Source organism: Vidua chalybeata, chromosome 1 (genome assembly GCF_026979565.1).
Source record: "Vidua chalybeata isolate OUT-0048 chromosome 1, bVidCha1 merged haplotype, whole genome shotgun sequence".
NCBI lineage: Eukaryota > Metazoa > Chordata > Aves > Passeriformes > Viduidae > Vidua > Vidua chalybeata.
In genome coordinates this window covers 144635855-144653935 of record NC_071530.1, presented here as the reverse complement: position 1 = coordinate 144653935, position 18081 = coordinate 144635855, and the positions used below count along the sequence as shown (strand labels likewise).

The 18081-nt window shown below is 35.7% G+C and overlaps 1 protein-coding gene across 4 annotated transcripts in view; it reads right to left on the bottom strand.

The window, feature by feature from the left end:
- The window catches only part of EFR3A (EFR3 homolog A), a 77450-nt gene continuing 59369 nt past the window's right edge, over nt 1-18081 (bottom strand). For 3 of the 4 annotated variants that reach the window (XM_053951917.1, XM_053951924.1, XM_053951937.1), the window contains 9 exons: nt 17179-17340; nt 15842-15973; nt 15290-15357; nt 13934-14061; nt 9329-9417; nt 5988-6036; nt 4882-4985; nt 4226-4275; nt 2934-3039 (listed from right to left, as the gene is read on the bottom strand). In XM_053951917.1, the coding sequence (XP_053807892.1) occupies nt 2934-3039; nt 4226-4275; nt 4882-4985; nt 5988-6036; nt 9329-9417; nt 13934-14061; nt 15290-15357; nt 15842-15973; nt 17179-17340 (888 nt within the window). Of the gene's footprint in view, nt 1167-2933; nt 3040-4225; nt 4276-4881; nt 4986-5987; nt 6037-9328; nt 9418-13933; nt 14062-15289; nt 15358-15841; nt 15974-17178; nt 17341-18081 lie in introns of those variants that run through there. The other variant, XM_053951931.1, reaches the window with a different exon arrangement.

Below are 18081 nucleotides of genomic sequence, written 5' to 3'. Positions count from 1 at the left end.
TTAATTTTTAAATTTTGGTTTATTTTATTGCTTAAATATAGATTGCACAGTGTGTTCTTACATTTATTGAAACTGGTTCATTACATACAGTACAGAATATATTACCATTGGAACAACAGACAAATTAGCCCTACTCTGATTTTGGACAACAGGCTATTTCTACCTTTTAGTATGACCATGAATTTAATTTATCTTAAAGTGACTCACTACTAAAAGCTATATTTTTTTTCAAGATGACATAATAGGAACCCTAAGCAACAGCTGGAATACATTTAAACTGGGTACCAATTATAACCATTAAGACAGTGCTCAGTGTGTTGCAGATAACACAGGGCCAGTTTGCATGAGGAGCTTTTAAGTTCTGCAGCTTGTCTGAAGAACATAAAGTGAAACAAAGCAGCTTTGTACTGTACAACAAACAGCATTCTTAATTCTTTTGGTTTCATTCATTGGCTCATATAACAATAACTACCAAACCAATACATTTTACAGACACTCCCATTTCCCATGGGTCTAGAAAGGCCAGAGTGAACCAATTATCGACTTACAGACTCCCTGAAATTCCATAAAGGAAGAAATTAAATATCATGTGAACACACAGAGTGTTACAAGCTCTTCACTCCCTGCACTACACCTGCACAACACCTGCATTTCCCAAACTGAACATTGGAAACACAGAAACCTGCCATCACCATAAAGAAAAAATACTTAATCAACAGAACAGAAAATGAAATGCTAAATCTAGTTTTTTTCACATGCAGCATTCATGCAGCAGAATTAAATCACAGAAACAATCCTGTATTTACAGCAGTCTCCATACTGCACAAGTGCAAACAGAAGTACATTCTGTATTACTTAGACTCCTCCTTTTTGTACAAAAGTGCCAAGTGTTATTCTTAAAAAATGACAGAGTGGGTAGGTTTTTTACATTGTATCCCTATGTTGGATTTACTTTTTAAAAAATTACAGTCTTTATACAGGCCAAAAACTATTAGTCTTACCTTAAAAAAAAAGAAAAAAAAGTGAAAACTAAAAGCTAGAGTCCTATTTATGTGTAGACTGTGGTCTGATCAGGCTGATACGCTGCAGCAGTAAAAATCACAACGGAATGCTGTAGATAAGGGGCTGTTTCGTCATCCACTAACAGCTGTGATTGCACTGTTAAACTGAAAAGAAGGTCTCAATTACCTTTTGAGCTTTGTGAATGCTTTCTGAAACTCTCAGCATGTCATCTCATAGGTTTAAGTAGCTGATATTTCTCTAGTCATGCCACATCAGGCTTTTAAATGTAGTCCAGTACAATATTAAACTACTGTTCAAAAAACTTAAAATCCTTTTTACAGTGGGTGTGCAAATGCTTCAAACAGTCAGCAAATTAGCAAGGCTAATAATCATTCAGATCTTGAGTTATGCAATCAAAGATTAATTTAGGTTGGGACTTCTGAAAGTCATCTAAACCAAACTCCTCCTCAAAGCAGGCCTACTGAAATTAGGTTACTTTGTTCATGTTCACTGTTCATCCAAAACACTCAAATGTCTACATTTATTATAGATATTTGAGAGCATTCATTCATGTTTGCACTGCCCCAGTCAGATTCAGACAGATTAAGGGACTTCAAACTTACTATTCACGGCATCAGTGAATGATGTTTTTCTTTTTTTGCTGGCAGGATTTAGTGAGTCATAAAGACAGCCTTGATAATTATCATCAAATGTCCATGATTTACTCTATCAGTTTTACTTAATTTACTTTTGAATAGTATATGCTCAGATACATAAACCTATGAAAGTTACCTTAAAGGTTTGAGAAATGAAACAAAAACAAACACAGAGATGCGTCTCTAAAAATGCTTTTGCTTGAAAATATATGTAATAAATTCTTGATCTTTAAATGGTTTCATTAAGTTTACTTTCAACTTCTAAAATATCACTAAAAAGCTGTTATAAACTATAGAGAAATGTCTCATAGAATATAGTTTTAGTATTTATGATTTAAAATGCCCTCAGTTTATTTTCTGCTATACTAAATATATCTCTCCTGTATTTATACTAAAGCAGACAGTAAAATACTACAGTGTTGTCAAAAGTACAGTCTGTAAACCATACACCTTAAGACATGAAATATATTGCACAACTCCGTGCTTCAAGAGATTTCTCCTCTCTTATGCAAAGCTTAAGATTTAACTTTTAGCAAGAAACACAGTACATATACTGGATGTATATATCTAAAAAGCATGTTATGTGATGCATCAAAATATACTTAACAAGTGTCCATTAATTCATTCACTGTATTTGAACACATGTAAGGGTATTGATTTTTCCATCTATTCCAAACCAAACAAGTTGAGCAGCTATGACAGCAGGAACAAGAGGGAGCTCAGGTAGTGCTCTCCTGGTTACACTGAATGAGATGAAGCAAGCCAAAAGCATTCTAGTTTGACAAAGTATTGAGGTGAAGAGGAGTAAAAAAACCAAAAACAAACAAACAACAAAATAACTAACAAAAAAAAACCAAAAACAAAAACAACAAAACACACACACCCAAAAAAAACCCAAAAGCCAAACCAAACCAAAAAAGGCTTTAATAGGTTTTCCAGTTACAGTATCTCAAATTAAAGGAATTTGAAGCAATACAAATTCCTAGAGTAACTGAAATATTTACCTATATGGCAAGACAAGTTTTAAATCTGACTTTTACATGTACTCAAATATGAAAATGAAGAAACATGGTCTGTGAAAAACCTAACTCAAAATATATTACAGAATAAAACAATTCAAGACAGTTTCATGAATTTGGCTAAAGTAATCTGTATTTGGCTCATGTCCATCATTATATTAAAGTTAGATACAATAAACAATAAAATTTGAAAACTCATCTTGTTCTTTCTACTGTATTCTACTCTAAATAATGTCCAGCAGACTTCAGAAGACACTTAATACACACAAAGATCTGGAAACTTCATCTCATAGACTGGAACAGAATGGTAATGAGCATGTCCAGCAGTAATGGTCATCGCTCCTGAGGGGCTAGGCGGAGGACTGTGTGAGAAGCACAACCAATATACAGAATTTACAGTTATATGGATTGCTTTCATATAAATTTACACACTTACAGGAGAGAAACAAGATTAAACTACCCCCCATATATATACCAGCAGTATATAATAAAATAATAAAATAATAAAATACCAACAGCATTTTATCCTAGTCTTGAAATTCTAAAGAAATTATAATGCCCTGAGGATTTTTATATTCTTGTCTGTATCATCAATTTCACTGATGTTACTGAACTATCAAAATGCATCTTACTGCTAATAAATACCATTTATCCTGCATAATGATGTGCACAACTCTCTATAATAACACCATGCACTACTTGGGGTGCTCAATATCTAATTACTTTCTCAACCAGATGCAGCAATAGGAAAATAACAGCATCCTGCAATACTACTGATAGACACAGAGATACTCTAAGACACAATGACATGGCTTCTGGATATTCTCCACTATCAGGAAGATTCAAAAAAGTAAGAAAATTGAAAAGTACTCTTTTTCAGTGTGCTGGTTTTGGCTTGGATATTTTTTTTTTTTTACAGTAGCTGGTATAGGGCTGTGTTTTGGATTTGTGCTGGCAACAGTGTTGATAACACAGAGATGTTTTTGTTACTGCTGAGCACAGCTTACACAGAGTCAAGGTCTTTTCTGCTTGTCACACTGCTGGGCCAAGGGTGTAGGCTGCAGGTGGGCAGGAAGTTGGGAGGGGACATAAATGGGACAGCTGATCCTAACTGACTCATGGGATACCCCATATCATGTGGTGTCATGCTCAGCAGTAACAGCTTTAAGGAAAGTAGGAAAAAAGGGACATTCAGAGTGATGGCAGTTGCCTTCCCAAAGAGTTCTGCTTAGTTGGACATGGCTGAACACCTGCCTGCCCATGGGAAGTGAAAGAATTTCTTATTTTGCTTAGCTAGCATGTGTGACTTTTGCTTTACCTATTAAATTGTTCTTATCTCAACCCATGTTTTTTCTCATTTTTACCCTTCCAATTCTCTTCCTCATCCTTCTGAGGAGGGTTAAGCCAGTGGCTACATGGGGTCTATCAGAGTTAAGCCACAGCATTCAGGTAAGGCAATTATTTTCTCCCTATTACCATCTAAAAATAGCCACAAGTGCTTTATAAGTCATTTTTCAGGTGAGATACTCTTCTTGCATAAAGCCTTACCGGATGGTGAGTTCCAGTATCTGTGCCAGTCTATCGTGAAGCAAGTTTGCCTAGGGAAAAAAAAAAGTTAAAATTGAATTATTATCTCCTAGATAATGAACTGAGCTACAATGGGTGTGCCAGGCCATACTCAGGTGAGTGTGTTCCACACTGCCACATGTAAATCTAGGCCACATTTCTTAATTTCCTCACTGCTGCAAGGATTCTGAGCCTTAAAGATGAATTTGAGATTGAGTGAGCCTGAACTGGAGTGACAAGAATTATATAGCAAATTCTGCTGTTGCAGACAGGAGTTTAACAAACCTGAAATACATTTAGTTATTTAAAAGATACAGAGAGGGTTAAATGCTGCTCCAGTTATCCCAGAAAGAAATAGAAATGGACTGTGAAGCTGGATTTCAAAGAGAGCAAGGAAAATATTAAGATGAAGAATGTGCAAGTTACCCATTACTTTCCAAATGGTCTAGGAACAAACAAAAACACTCTTCAAATTACTGGAATCTCCTAACATTGATAGCAGTGAGACAAAACAATGAACTGAACTTCTAAGCAAGTAACAGCAGCAGTGGCACAACAACTTAAGTCACTATCAGTCAGCACATGCCCACTAATGCCTACACTGATATCAACAGTGCTAACATTTTGCAGAAACTCACTTTGGTTTCACACTGAGCTGCGATTTCTTCAAATGGTGCTTTCTGGAACTTTTCAATCACAAGACGCCTTTTTTCCTTTTCCTGTTCTTCAAGTCCATTGTTATCTTAAAGGAATAATGAAAAAAAAATTAAAGACAAATGCAATCTTTGCCTATGAAGTACAAGAAATATCAAATGCACATTGCAGAAGTGAATAAGGATTGTGCCTGAAGAGATGCAACCATTCTCAAGTGAGCTGTCATCTGGCATTGCACCTAAACAAAATACAGATAAAATGTCAGGGAGATGGTTTGAGGACCCAATTTTTCCCCTTTCTTACTGAGTCTTTAATTGTAAGTAACATCCATGCTCCCTTTTTTCCTTATTGCCTCACTTTTCACGTACTGCACACAGGTTCAGATTCAAGAGGAAACAAGAATCTTCCAATATCATGCTGACAGGTGGCCAGACTTTTCTTACTGTTTAGAATGTGTCTACTGGTCTAAACATCAATGTTTAATCCATATTTTACACAGGATTTTGGTAGAATGAAAAGCATTAATTAGCAATTAATTACAGTAATATGAAATAAGGAATCTGGATTAATCTGTGTCCTCGCAGCCAGGTCACTTGTCAGAAAAATATTATTTTAAAAAATCTTAGTATTTTGAAGTCCACAATATGTAATATTTATAACCTATTTTTCTAATGCATTGAAGACCAAAAATCTTAATACATAAAAAGTACTCAAGTTACCTCACAAGTCAATGGTAACTGGAGTATTTTTTATGTATTCAATTTTTATGTATTTTATGTATTCAAGTTAATTTATGTATTAACTTGAATATCTCACATTTATAGCTTTGTCTGTACTGCAAATGTAATAGATGGCAGGCATTTCCAGATGCTTTTCATTCAGTCCCATTAACTTCAGAAAATGAATTCACTAACATTATCAAGATACCATTTCAGAGATTTAGAAATAAATAACTGGAGTACTAAATAAATTTACTAGCTGAAAAGAAATAAAAGTAGTATTTTATATTATTCTGGCCTCTCCCTTTTCTTCAGCAATTCCATAGTAATCATGAACTATGCTTCACAAACACAACTGTAACAAATCTTACCAATGGCTTTCTTCAAAGCTTCAAAGGTGATTTCTTCAGTATTATCAACCTAAACATATAGAAGTAAAACTCCTTAATCATTACATATAACATATAAGCTTCTAAAAAATAAGGAATATGATAAAACACAGAAAGCCAAAACAGCCAGAACTTTTCTGCCTTATGAGTCTCCTATAACTTCATTTGAACTTTCTGTGACAACCAACAGATCACTAATTCACATTTTTAAGCCACTGAAATTAGTGAGGAAATTTTTATTAAATGAGATCAAGGAAAACTTTCCAAATTGTACTCAAGATGCTCTATGGCAACAATACTTTATAAATGGATTTGGATTTTGGCAGAAGAGTCCTTTAGGTCAGGAATAAGCTATAGTGTTTCTATACTGTAAAATCTCAGTACTGGTTCTTAGGCAGTTGTTGCCAATAATGTAAACTGCTTCCTGAGACTCCCTGATTTAGCAGCAATGCGATGCTAAAACAGGAGCTGACAGTGGAGTGCAGAGTGGAAAATGGTTACTACTTTAGGCTAACTTTGTACCATGATGGATTCAAATAATTTGGTGCTTACATCATAAACACTGGAGTTAAAGGGCTCTTCATAACAAGCTATGTCTGATGCACTGAGAAAATCTGTTCATCTACTGATAAGAATATCCATTTGCTGCTGCAGATGCACTTCATCAGGAATTGCTTGAGGATGCAAAATTACTGAAGCATTTCAATTTGTTATAGACCTAGTTTCTATACCAGTAAATATATTTATAGTGAAGTCACCCTCTTGGGGTGGTTAGGGGAGAATGTTTAGATGGCAGAACAGTCTTCACCTGAACATAACATGGTTTCTTGGCTTGAATTTCCCCACTTCAATCCTTCCAACATGTGAACAGGCAGCACTTATATTCTTCCTGATAAACACTAACTCTTCAGAATGGTCCAATATGAGTTAAGGTAAGCGGTAAGGTAGCAAGAAGTTCCTTTATTCCACTCAGAAGATTATGAGTTCTTTCAATTTTTTAATTTATTGTCTTGCACTACTGTTAAGGGAAAAGGAAGTAGCTGTTTCCTTTTTACATGAGAGTTATTTCATAAGCTGCAGCTGAAAATTATATTTTTCTAACAGGTTTTACTTAATAAGCATGTATTCTCTACCTCTGAATAAATAAAAATAAATAAACAGTGAAACACCTTTTTGTCAAATATTTGTGGATATGGCTAAAGATCAAGAGTATTCAGGTTCTGAAATCATCTTTTATACAACTCACATTTGGTAAATGTTAATTGTTTATGGCTGCCTTTCATAGTGATAGTTAACCTCCACATTAGTTGCTGCTATTACCTAACATTCTACTTGATTAATTAATACCCCCGAAGCACTACCTGCAGTTACAAGTGCTTTCACCTTATGAATGGAGGTCACTACGGGATAACACACCTTCCTGAACAAGATTCACTAAAAGACTTGGCACCACAAAAAACTTTGAGTTCGCTGACAGAAGAATTGCATTTGCATTGTATAAAATAACAGCTATTTTATGGATAAAGTCTTCTATCTCAGCGCAGAAATGATACCATACATCATTATGTCCTAAAACTTCCATTAATTAAGTAGGTAATCCTCTAATTCATAAAGATTTATGCTTTTTTTTTTTTTTTTTTTTTTTTTGCGGTTGAGTTCTGCTAATGGTTATGGATCGCTACACTGACTAATCTACACAGCAAGAAACCCAGATTTCATACATAGGTATGAAGGTGCAGTCAGCTAACTGGAAAATACTGTTTTCTCCTTTGCCTTGTAAACAAACCTCATAAAGCAAGTAAAGGAGGAATACTTTGCTTCCTGTGTTTCTGATTAATAAAATTCATGTTCTTAAGAGATAAAAAGGAATTAATTATCTAAGACACTGGACTACATTAAGACCACATTAAGCTGAGAACCCATAAAAAGATTTTATCTACAACCACTACATCCACTTAAAAAAAGTCTATGTATCAATGCTTGAACTAACATCAGCATATCTTGAAATCTGAAATGGAAACTTCTCTAATTCTACTTTCAAGGGAGTTTTTCAATTACATTTAACCACATATAATATAAGATTTTAAAAAAGAATACTTATGTCAAAAAGCCTCAGTCCTGTGAGGAGCATTTACTTGCTTCAGAAAGCTAGAGATATGATTGCCTCACTTATTTTTCAAACACCTTTTATTCTTTCTACTTTCATCGGTATCCTTGCTAAAGCTCAAAAGAAAGAGTGAACACAAAAGATCATCTGAGGTATAATGAGCACAAAGCAGAAAGGAATAATAGTAATGGTAATAACAGTAACAATAATAAGGCAAAACATGTCACCTCTACCTAAAGTCAAGCTTGCTCATTTGCTATAGCTTAATACTGAATTTTTAACTAACACTCAGGTTGACTCAGTCCACACATTTTGCTTCGTGTCTCTAGGCAGTTTGTACTTGAAGATGTTAAAAGTAGGAACCATCTGTATCTCATGTTAGGTACAAACACCTCCATTTCAACAGCTAATCTCCATTGCAACCAGCAGAAATCTACTTAATAAAAATCAGTAGAACCTTGAAAAATATTCAGTAGAAGTAGAAATTTATTTTAGGAAATACTTCAAATGAAGTGTCAAATGATGTGGGATAATTTTAATTATACTGCGGTCTTCCTAAGGGATAATTAGCATCAGCTCCTGTACCCTACATATGAACTTTCTGTTGCTACTTTATACTTCCTGTGCTGCATGCCAAACTCTTCTGGAAAGGAACAGTGACACTGGTGCACACAGCCTGCCCAGTCTTTACCTGACCCACTCAGAGACTGCAGGTCTCCCACCAGGCTTCTATTTCTCTAGGCTTGTATCTCACAGCTCCAGGCTGTTGAACAAGTCTCTCAAATACTTCAAATGATACAGGGATACAGATGCTGAAATTTATTGTATCCCTCAAAAGGCAAAGAAAACATTTTAGAATATATACTCATAAAATAACAATTGTTCAGCATGCAAATAAATGCACGGCTACACCACAATCTGTAGTATTATCTGTAAAAACTGTAGTGACAAAATACTTGACCCTTTTAAACAATAAGATCTTTATTTTTATATTTATTTTTATATTTTATGTTTATTTATATTTTATATTTATTTATACAGGAAGAGTGTCTTTGACAACATATTTCTGCAAACACACAACTTAAAAAAAACAAACCCCCCAAATATTTAACATTGCTAGAATAATCAGATATTTGACTTTCTGGGAATACTTTACTTAAATTCCCCTCTCCCTCCACTCAAAATGCTGCTTTAAAATAATCTGTGATTTTCATACCTTATCCTCTATGCTGCTGCCAGACAGAATGTCCACCTGAAGAGACACTGTGTCCACAATACTCTTCCTCCTGGAGAGTCTGTCCTCATCTAGCACAAGAAGAAATTATCTCACTTTTTGCATAACACTCTTTAAACATGTTCAGTCAAATTTCTACCCATCAGATGCAGATTTATTTCCATACGCCTGTGTAACCCAAGATCATCTATTCTATCATTTGAATTGTGAAAAATGATACATTTAGAGTTATTGCTCTAAATTACTAAACATGAAGAAAAATAACCTTTTCATTGTCCCTCCCTCCTCTCATTACGAATCAACTTTCCCTTGAAAGTCCAGAATTTTAAAAACTGACATCTTATTCAAATGCATAATAATAACAGCACATGATCATACATAGCTGTAAAATCCTTTACAAAAGCCTGAACTTTTTTTTTTTTTTTTGGTTGTGAAATTGAAATATTAAGGTCTTAATTTTAAGGTATTCTGAAACAGAAAAGGACTTATTGGAATATGATTCATTGACAGAAGAAACAAAGATTTCTGAATGGAAATGAACAACAATCCTTCCTCATTCTTGTTGCTACAAGTACCATATTAAGCAAGTCTAAAAATCTACTGGGTGAAAAAAATTCTCTCAATTTCTCACTTCCTACAAATATTTTAGCAGGTTCAGCTGGCCTAAAAAGTTGTCAGAATAAGACCAACTGTGCTGATACTAAAAGAAGCATAACAATTTAATTAATGCGTAAGGAGATTATGATCAAATGATCCATCAGTTGATGGAATCTCCCTCTGTGACTGCAGTCCTAGGACATTGTACCACTAGTGTTTTCTCATTTTTGACATTTAATATATTAACAAAAGATTTTAATGAACAGTAAAAATACATTTGACGACTTGCTACGGAGATCCTCTGACAAACAGATACTTGAGTGGCCTGACTTTTGTGTATGTCATTTATAAAACCATGAATTGCAAGGTCATATTTTAGATTTTAGCCAAGATCAAGCCATTTGGACCTTTGCTATTATTATTTGATGACTTGCACTGCACAGTTAGAAGCAGCTACAGGCACTTGATACTAAAAAGAAGAGAAGGACTGTAAAACTCCCACATGACAATGAAATTTATGCTGGTTCTTCTGCAACCTTTGTTTAAACCACTTCTGGCCAAGCAAAGTGCTTTTGCAGTGCAAATACTGAGCATGAACAAACAGAATTCATTCCAGCAGAGCTGAACATGTTCAGCTTTTAAAAACCAAGAAATAACTTTCAGAAGTCACATAAATGAAATGTCATTTTAAGATCAAGAGGCAGTGAAAGAACAAGATTCATGAAAAATACCTGAATTCTACTAATATTTGGCAGGTTCTCAAGAGACCCTGAGCATTTGAAATGGTATTCTGAAGGATTTACTGAATTTTTAATCCCTGATGGCTCACTGGTACCAATACATTCCAAATCTGAGTAAAGCACCTCAGCCCCCAAGAGAAAACATCAGACAAAACCACATCTCTGCTGCCATCTTGCTGCTCTCTCTATAACTGACACAGAAACACCAGAAGATACATTTTAGGGACTACTTTGGACAGAATTCATTTTTGTAATGGATGCCTCACTAAACTTGCATATGAAATATGCCCATTTATCTCTAATTTCAACATATTAAGCAGGAAAAAAATGTGACATTTACCATTTTTTTCCTCTTATAAAGTACAGCGCTCATCCACACTCATGATGGAGCCCAGGGGCTCAAGGACAGTGATGGAGCCCCAACACCCACTGGCCCAGCCCCTGCCAAGGCTGTCCCAGAAGCCTTGGCTCCATTGCCTGGGCAGTGGGAGCAGCTCTGTGTGTCACCTCACTGACCAAGGTGGGGTGCATTACTTTTGACAAGGGACAATGGCTTTAAACTGAAAGAGGGTAGATTTAGATTAGATATTAGGAAGAAATTCTTTCCCATGAGGGTGGTGAGGCACTGGCACAGGTTGCCCAAAGAAGCTGCGGCTGCCCGATCCCTGGCAGTGTTTAAGGCCAAGTTAGATGGGGCTTTGAACAATTTGGGATAGTGAAGGTGTCCCTGCTTATGGCAGGGGGCTTGGAACAAGATGATGTGTAAGGTGCCTCTTTTCCTGGGTGAGAGACTCTGTTCTTTGTGCAGTCATTATCTTGAATGGCTAGTGATTAAGATGAATCATCATTCTTCAAACAACTGAGAACTTTTTCCAACTTTCTACAGGTTTTTGTAATGTCACTCAAAGAAGTAATTAGTACCATCACAAAAATGATACCTATGGCTCTACTACCTGCTCAGGGAAACAAAACAGGAAACTATTTTTTGGTAGAGTACAAAGTCATGAGCAAACACAACAGCAAACCCCACTGCAGCTAACATTGCTACAGGCATGTCAAGGAGAGATACAAAAAAAGCAAAAGGAAACACTAAATCCACTAAGTACAACACAATTTCTGGCCTAAAGATCTTTAGGCCCTCTAAAAGCATTTTTTGACTGCACATCCTATAGGGACACACCACAGGGCAGGAGAGCAGGCTGACCTACAGCTTATTTTTACCTTTCGACTTGTGTTTGCATTTATGAGGTTTTTTGCCTGATGGGAATAGAGTTGAATTAAATATATATATATATATATATATGTAGACAAAAAATGACTGAAAGTTCTTTAAATTATTAGTTTTCTCCCTCCCTCAAGTAAGAAAGAGAAATGTATAAAAATTTGTAAATACAAATGTCCTTCTAGTTGTTAAGAAGTATCAAGACATGAAACAAAGACAAGATGACAAAATTATGTTCTATAAGTCATTGTTAAGCACCGTAACACTGATATTTGGAAATAGCAGAAATAATTAGGATGAAATATTTACTGGCTTTTTGGGTTCAACCCTAGGTTTCACAGGAATATACAAAAAAAGGGATTGTTTCTTAATTAAGATTAATGATCTCTTTTGAAACACTACATTCTAGCATTATAATCTTAATATCAGAAATGTAACATTCCACTGCAGTAAAAAAAGAAAAACTTAGGAATTCCAAAATATTCACTTGGTCCAGATTCAGTTAAATGAAAAGCTTGGGAAGCTCAATATTCCACAGGATCAGAGATTAATTAACTTAATTGGCTATGGCAACAGTCAAGAATCAAGTTTTGGTTGCTGCTCTTTATAAAAAATTACAAAATTCCCAAACCAATCTGATTCACATTTACTAAGGATTAAATATGGCAATTTCTCATCACCTGCAGAGGCAGTTAATCACACACTTTCAGCTAAACTCAATTAATGTTGATGTCAGAACTTGCGTCTCTTCCTGTGTGGGAACGCATTTTTAGCAAAGTATACAAAAAAATCTTACTGAGGTCATGTGGGTACAAATATATCTGAGTTTCTAGAAGCGGCTCAACATAAATTTCAAACCAGGTTGTCTTCCTCACTCCATTCTCATTCACTTAAAGTCTGTAACATTTCCTGCCCACCTCTTCTGCCAATACTAAAATATAATGTTAACTGTTTTTTTAGGTGCCAGAAGAAATAAACATAGGAACATTATCCTTTTTAGAAGACAACCAGCAACAGAAAACAGACACTGTGGCTGTGCTGGAACGTATCACTAATGCGCCTGCTTGCATTTGGGATAAAACTACACCTGCTGTCTGGAGAACTCGATTCCTCTCACAATAACTATTCAAAAGAGAGATTCAAGAGCAGGCAGCAATTTTTCTGAATCAGACTGCCAGAGAACACATCTGGCATTCATTGTGTGTATGTACTTTTGTTCTTTCTATGTGTGAGCCAGAGAATACAGAAATCACATTTTACTGCTAGGTACTTCAAAAAGGCCATGCTTTGGGTTGGGGTATCCCCTAGTCTATTACAATAGCAACCAGTTATATATAGCCACAAAATACACATGGTTAAGAACAAATTCTTCAATCAATTTTTTTTTCAGTACCTTGCTCAATTGGCTATTGAAAATATATTAAAAGCAAAAACCACATAAATTTTACATACTAGCTAGTCCTTCTCACATTATTCACTTAGCCTGTGCAGCACCAACTCCCACAAACCTTCCTCAGGCAACACTTTATTTCCACTGTACCTGACACTGAGCTTGCATAGATATCTGATGGAGGAAAATATCTCATTCTTGCTTAAATTAACATCTGCTCATTGACAATTTAACTAAGGGAAATAAATCAGCACAAGACCATATAGCAAATGGATGGAGTATCTTTCATGCAATGTTAACATGAAAAGGATAAAGTAAGTTGACTTGTATATTCTTTCCTCATTTCTAAATCAAGTTAGTACAGGGATTCTTCTGAAGCAAAGACTTCATTAAAAAGAGTCAAAATGTGTTCTAGGACTTCCTGCCTTACTTCCATTCTTTAAGAAAAAAAAATCTTTGAAACTTCTTCACAATAATACAGTAGCTAATGAGAAAAAAAAAAACACCTTGAGAAGACAAAATGATCTGATTAGGTTTTGTTGCCAAGCAGTCACACTACATTCCATTGGCACATAACACATTAGGAAAACATTCTTAATAACTGGTACTAAGTAGTGTTGCTACTAATCACCACTTACCTGTTACCTGGGGCACATATGGAACTGTCAGTCTTTCCACATTGTATCCACTGCCTCCTAATGATTCTGCAATCTTGTTGGTCAGGAAAAATAGATCTGTTTGATCCTTCTCTAATGATTTTGGAAGACTGTCAAAACATATATCTGAAGTTATAGTCTACCAATAGATATTTGCTGGTTAAATAAAATACTTTTCTAATGTCTGCGAGCAACAATGAAGGGTCAATGGTAATGATTTGATGGAAATAAAGCTTGGTCAATTTTTTAGGAATGAATACACAACTAAAATTAGTACTGAAAACCTCTGCAGTATTTTAGATTACTTTAACACTTCTTGCTTATCTGAAATATGTTCTTCACCTGTTCTGCTACATCTTGAGAGAATATGATTTCTGTTAAATAAAAAAAATCTGCACAGCAACAGTAATATTAATAGTAATTAATTAATTGTAATATTTGTCATTTGCCAGCAGCGTGCCCCTGTGGCAAAAAAGACTGAGGGTGTCCTGGGCTGCATCAGGAGGAGCATATCAGGAGGTTGAGGGAGGAGATCTTTGCCCTTTATTCAGCTTTGACAAGGCCACACCTGGAGTGCTGAGTCAGGAGCTGGGCTAGCAGGACATGTAGGGAGCCCACCACAGGGCTCCACAGGGTCACTAAGGTAGATTACGGGGCTGGAGCATCTCTCCAATGAAGACTGAGAGAGCTGGGTCAGTTCAGCATGGAGAGGATAAGGTGGATCTCATCAGAGTGTATAGCCCCTTAAGGGAGGGAGGGTAGAAAGGCCTCAGAACTAAGCAGTTCTCAGTGCTGCTCTGTGTGACAGAACCAGAGGCAATTGGCACAAACTGACACACAGAAGATTCTGTCAGAACATCAGGAAACACTTTTCTGTGCGAAGGTGAAGGTGACGAAGCACTGGCGCAGGTTACCCAGAGAGGTTGTGGAGTCTCCATGCCTGGAGATATTCCAGACCATCTGGATGTGGTCCTGCACAGTCTGCTCTAGGTGACCCTGTTTAAGCAGGGGGCTTCGACCAGATAACCTCGAGATCCCCTCCAGCTTCATCCATTCTGTGATTTAGTGAAAATTTATTTTGCTGTTTATTTTGCTCAGTGTTCGCACACTGAACATCCTGTTGTGCATAAATAACTCTGACTACAATAAAAAAGTCTGAAGCCCACTTTTTTCCCTGTAAGTGTACATGTTTTTAATGCTTCGGACTCTTCTGCCGGTCCAGAACACCATAAAACCTCTGATTTTTTTCACATATGGAATATTTCTCAATTATGTATGATTTTTAATAGCAACATAGGGACTTCACTGACCACCAATTCCCATTTTTCATCTACTTACTTGCATTTGTCTTTGAAAATTGTTTCTGGTAGAAAATAAGCTGCCTCCACACTTCTGGTTTCAATGACCTGAAAAAAAAAAAAACAAAACATGTCAAATGGAGTAATTCCATAGTTGTTTCCTTCAACACCTAACCTTCACTAACATCAATCTCACCACTAATTAAACATTCGGGATTTCTTTTAACCAGGGAAAGACACCGTGGCTCTCACACTTTAGACTAAAAATCTGGTTCTCATGGTCTTGTGCATGTCAATACTGTTTTACCAAAGACAGTGGGGCTGTAAAGTCTTATACTAGATGGAGATTTGGCCCTTTATATATAGTACCATAAGCAAAATAAAATGCTGTATCTCGAGAGAAGATTATTTTGTTCATAATCTTAAGAGTCAGCAAGTAATGCCATGAGAGACTTAAGATCAAGAACAATGTCAGTGGACACAAACAGGGGAGATCAACAGAACAAGCAAGCACCTGACACAAGTTATTCACTGATTTTACAGTAGACTGTGTATTGTTCTAAATGACCTGAATTATTTAACCATGTCTTACCTTGCTGACATGCTGACAGAAGGCAGGAACTGCAATCATCTGACTCAGGAAGTTTAGATACGCTGCAACCAATGCCATGACTCCACAACGATTAAACATTGGCAGATTATCCTCATTGATGATGGCAATGTCCTGAAATACAAGGGGTAGCATTATGTTTTCCAAAGTTAGCAGGCTGTCTTGAATATATGGAAATCAAAATTATCATTGGTAACACTACCTGACATATGATGTTTATCTGCTATTACTTAACATTTGATATATCTCATCTTAAAATTCTAATTCTTAAGCTCATTCCTGAAGTAGGAATAGATTGACCTGAAGTTAGAGAGCTTAAAAGATTCAACCATTATGAATTAAAATAAATTTACTCAACTCAAAATTCTGTTTCTCAGACAGCAAATACAGGTTAATGACTGGTAGTCTCTTGTCCTTACCACCTACTGATCATAACATTTTCTCAGGAAAATTAGAAACAGCATTTTGATAATAAAGATCACCCGTACGAATCACAGATACAGCACAATAGAGGAAATTAGATAATGCATATTAGCACTTCTATGTTTATTCACATTGCATTATTTTTGCTCTAGTAGAACTCCTAATGTCATTCCCACCAAGTAAGGATTTGGTTCAATGACATATTTTAAAATTAAGGATACACACTGCATTTCAGATGTTTTATAATATAGCTGCACATTTGGGAATAAGGTTAATGACAGAATAAACTGAGAATAGAGGACACAATTTCATCAAATTTCCAGGGTACATGTTAGTAGTACTTTATTTTCGATTTCAACACAGATAAACTTAGTAGGTTATCCAGTTTTCCTGAGAACTGTATGCAAGTATGAATTCATATTTGAACCTATTAAGGAAATGTTAAAGAATAAAGCCTAAGACACTGACAGAATTTTACTCTAAGGTAAGATTAAATAGCCTGGTTTAGTAACTATTCCCAAACAATCAATTATACAGAAGTTTTCATCCTGAGTACAGACAGGCATTTTATACAGAACACAAGATCATAGGTTGAGAGAACACCTTGCCAATCTGCTAATGAGTATCAGTGATTCTAATAAATGTTTCAACAAGTTTCCACATTTGCTGTTTTTCCTGAACAGCACATGCTGTGGAAGTTTGTTACAAAACCGGTTAGATGAAGTTTCTCCATTAGTAAGTGGTACATACAAAGTGCACTTCCTTAGTGATCAATCAAGTTCAGATCGAATTATGAGATATCCAATTTGAAGATCAATATACAAAACCCCCCAGTTCTTCACATCTCCAATTACACATTTGAATTGTCAGACAATGAACCCAACACAAACCCATACCTGCAAGGCAATAGCTAATCGGATGAGGTCAATAACCACTTCTTCATTGGCCAGTTCTATTGTGGTAAGAGCTAGAGATGTAAATAGGAGTTCAAAGTTTTTCTGGACATTGTCTTCTTCTTTGCAGCCTAAGTAGATGTGTCTGTACAACTGCTGACCATGCTATAAAAGACATAAAAGGGGAAATGGGTATTAAAGAATAGAATAATTTAGGTTAGAAAGGATATATTTGAAGGTCTTCTGGTCCAACTTTCTACTCCAAACAGGGCCAACTTTGATGTTAGATTAACTGAGAATCGAAAAACCAAAAAAGGATAAAATACATGGTGTACACATACACAGAAAAACAAGTACATGATTAATCAAGTAGACCTCAAGTTTCTAGTAACAGCTTCTTTATAAGCACTGTACTGTTCTATTTTATGCACAAATGTACAGATAGAGAAGATGATACAGAGAATTGCATGACTACTGCACAGTATCAGATGTTGGCATTCATTTCCTGTTAAAATATTAGAAAGAAACCTTGCCCATTTATAAAAAGGAGAAACTAAAAAGTAATCTTGAAATATTTTTCAAGAACATTTGAGTAACTGATGAGCTCTAGGTGTTATCCTTGTGAAGGCATCAAGTTTTGTTCATTAAATAACCCCCCTCAAACAGCAAACCAAGAAAAAATTCTCATAGAATGTGTTTCAGAAGGTGAGCAGGGCTCATTTACTGATGTGTGTAGGGAGTCTGCAGCTCTAGTGAAGACCACAGGTCATTTAATTTAAGACTCTCCACTTCAAAAGTGACTTTCTTCTCATAACACTGTGCCTAACCAAATCTCTGTAAAGAAACTATTACCTCAACACAAAAGAAAAATGCAAAACATTTTCCCCATTTTCCCCAGCATTCCTC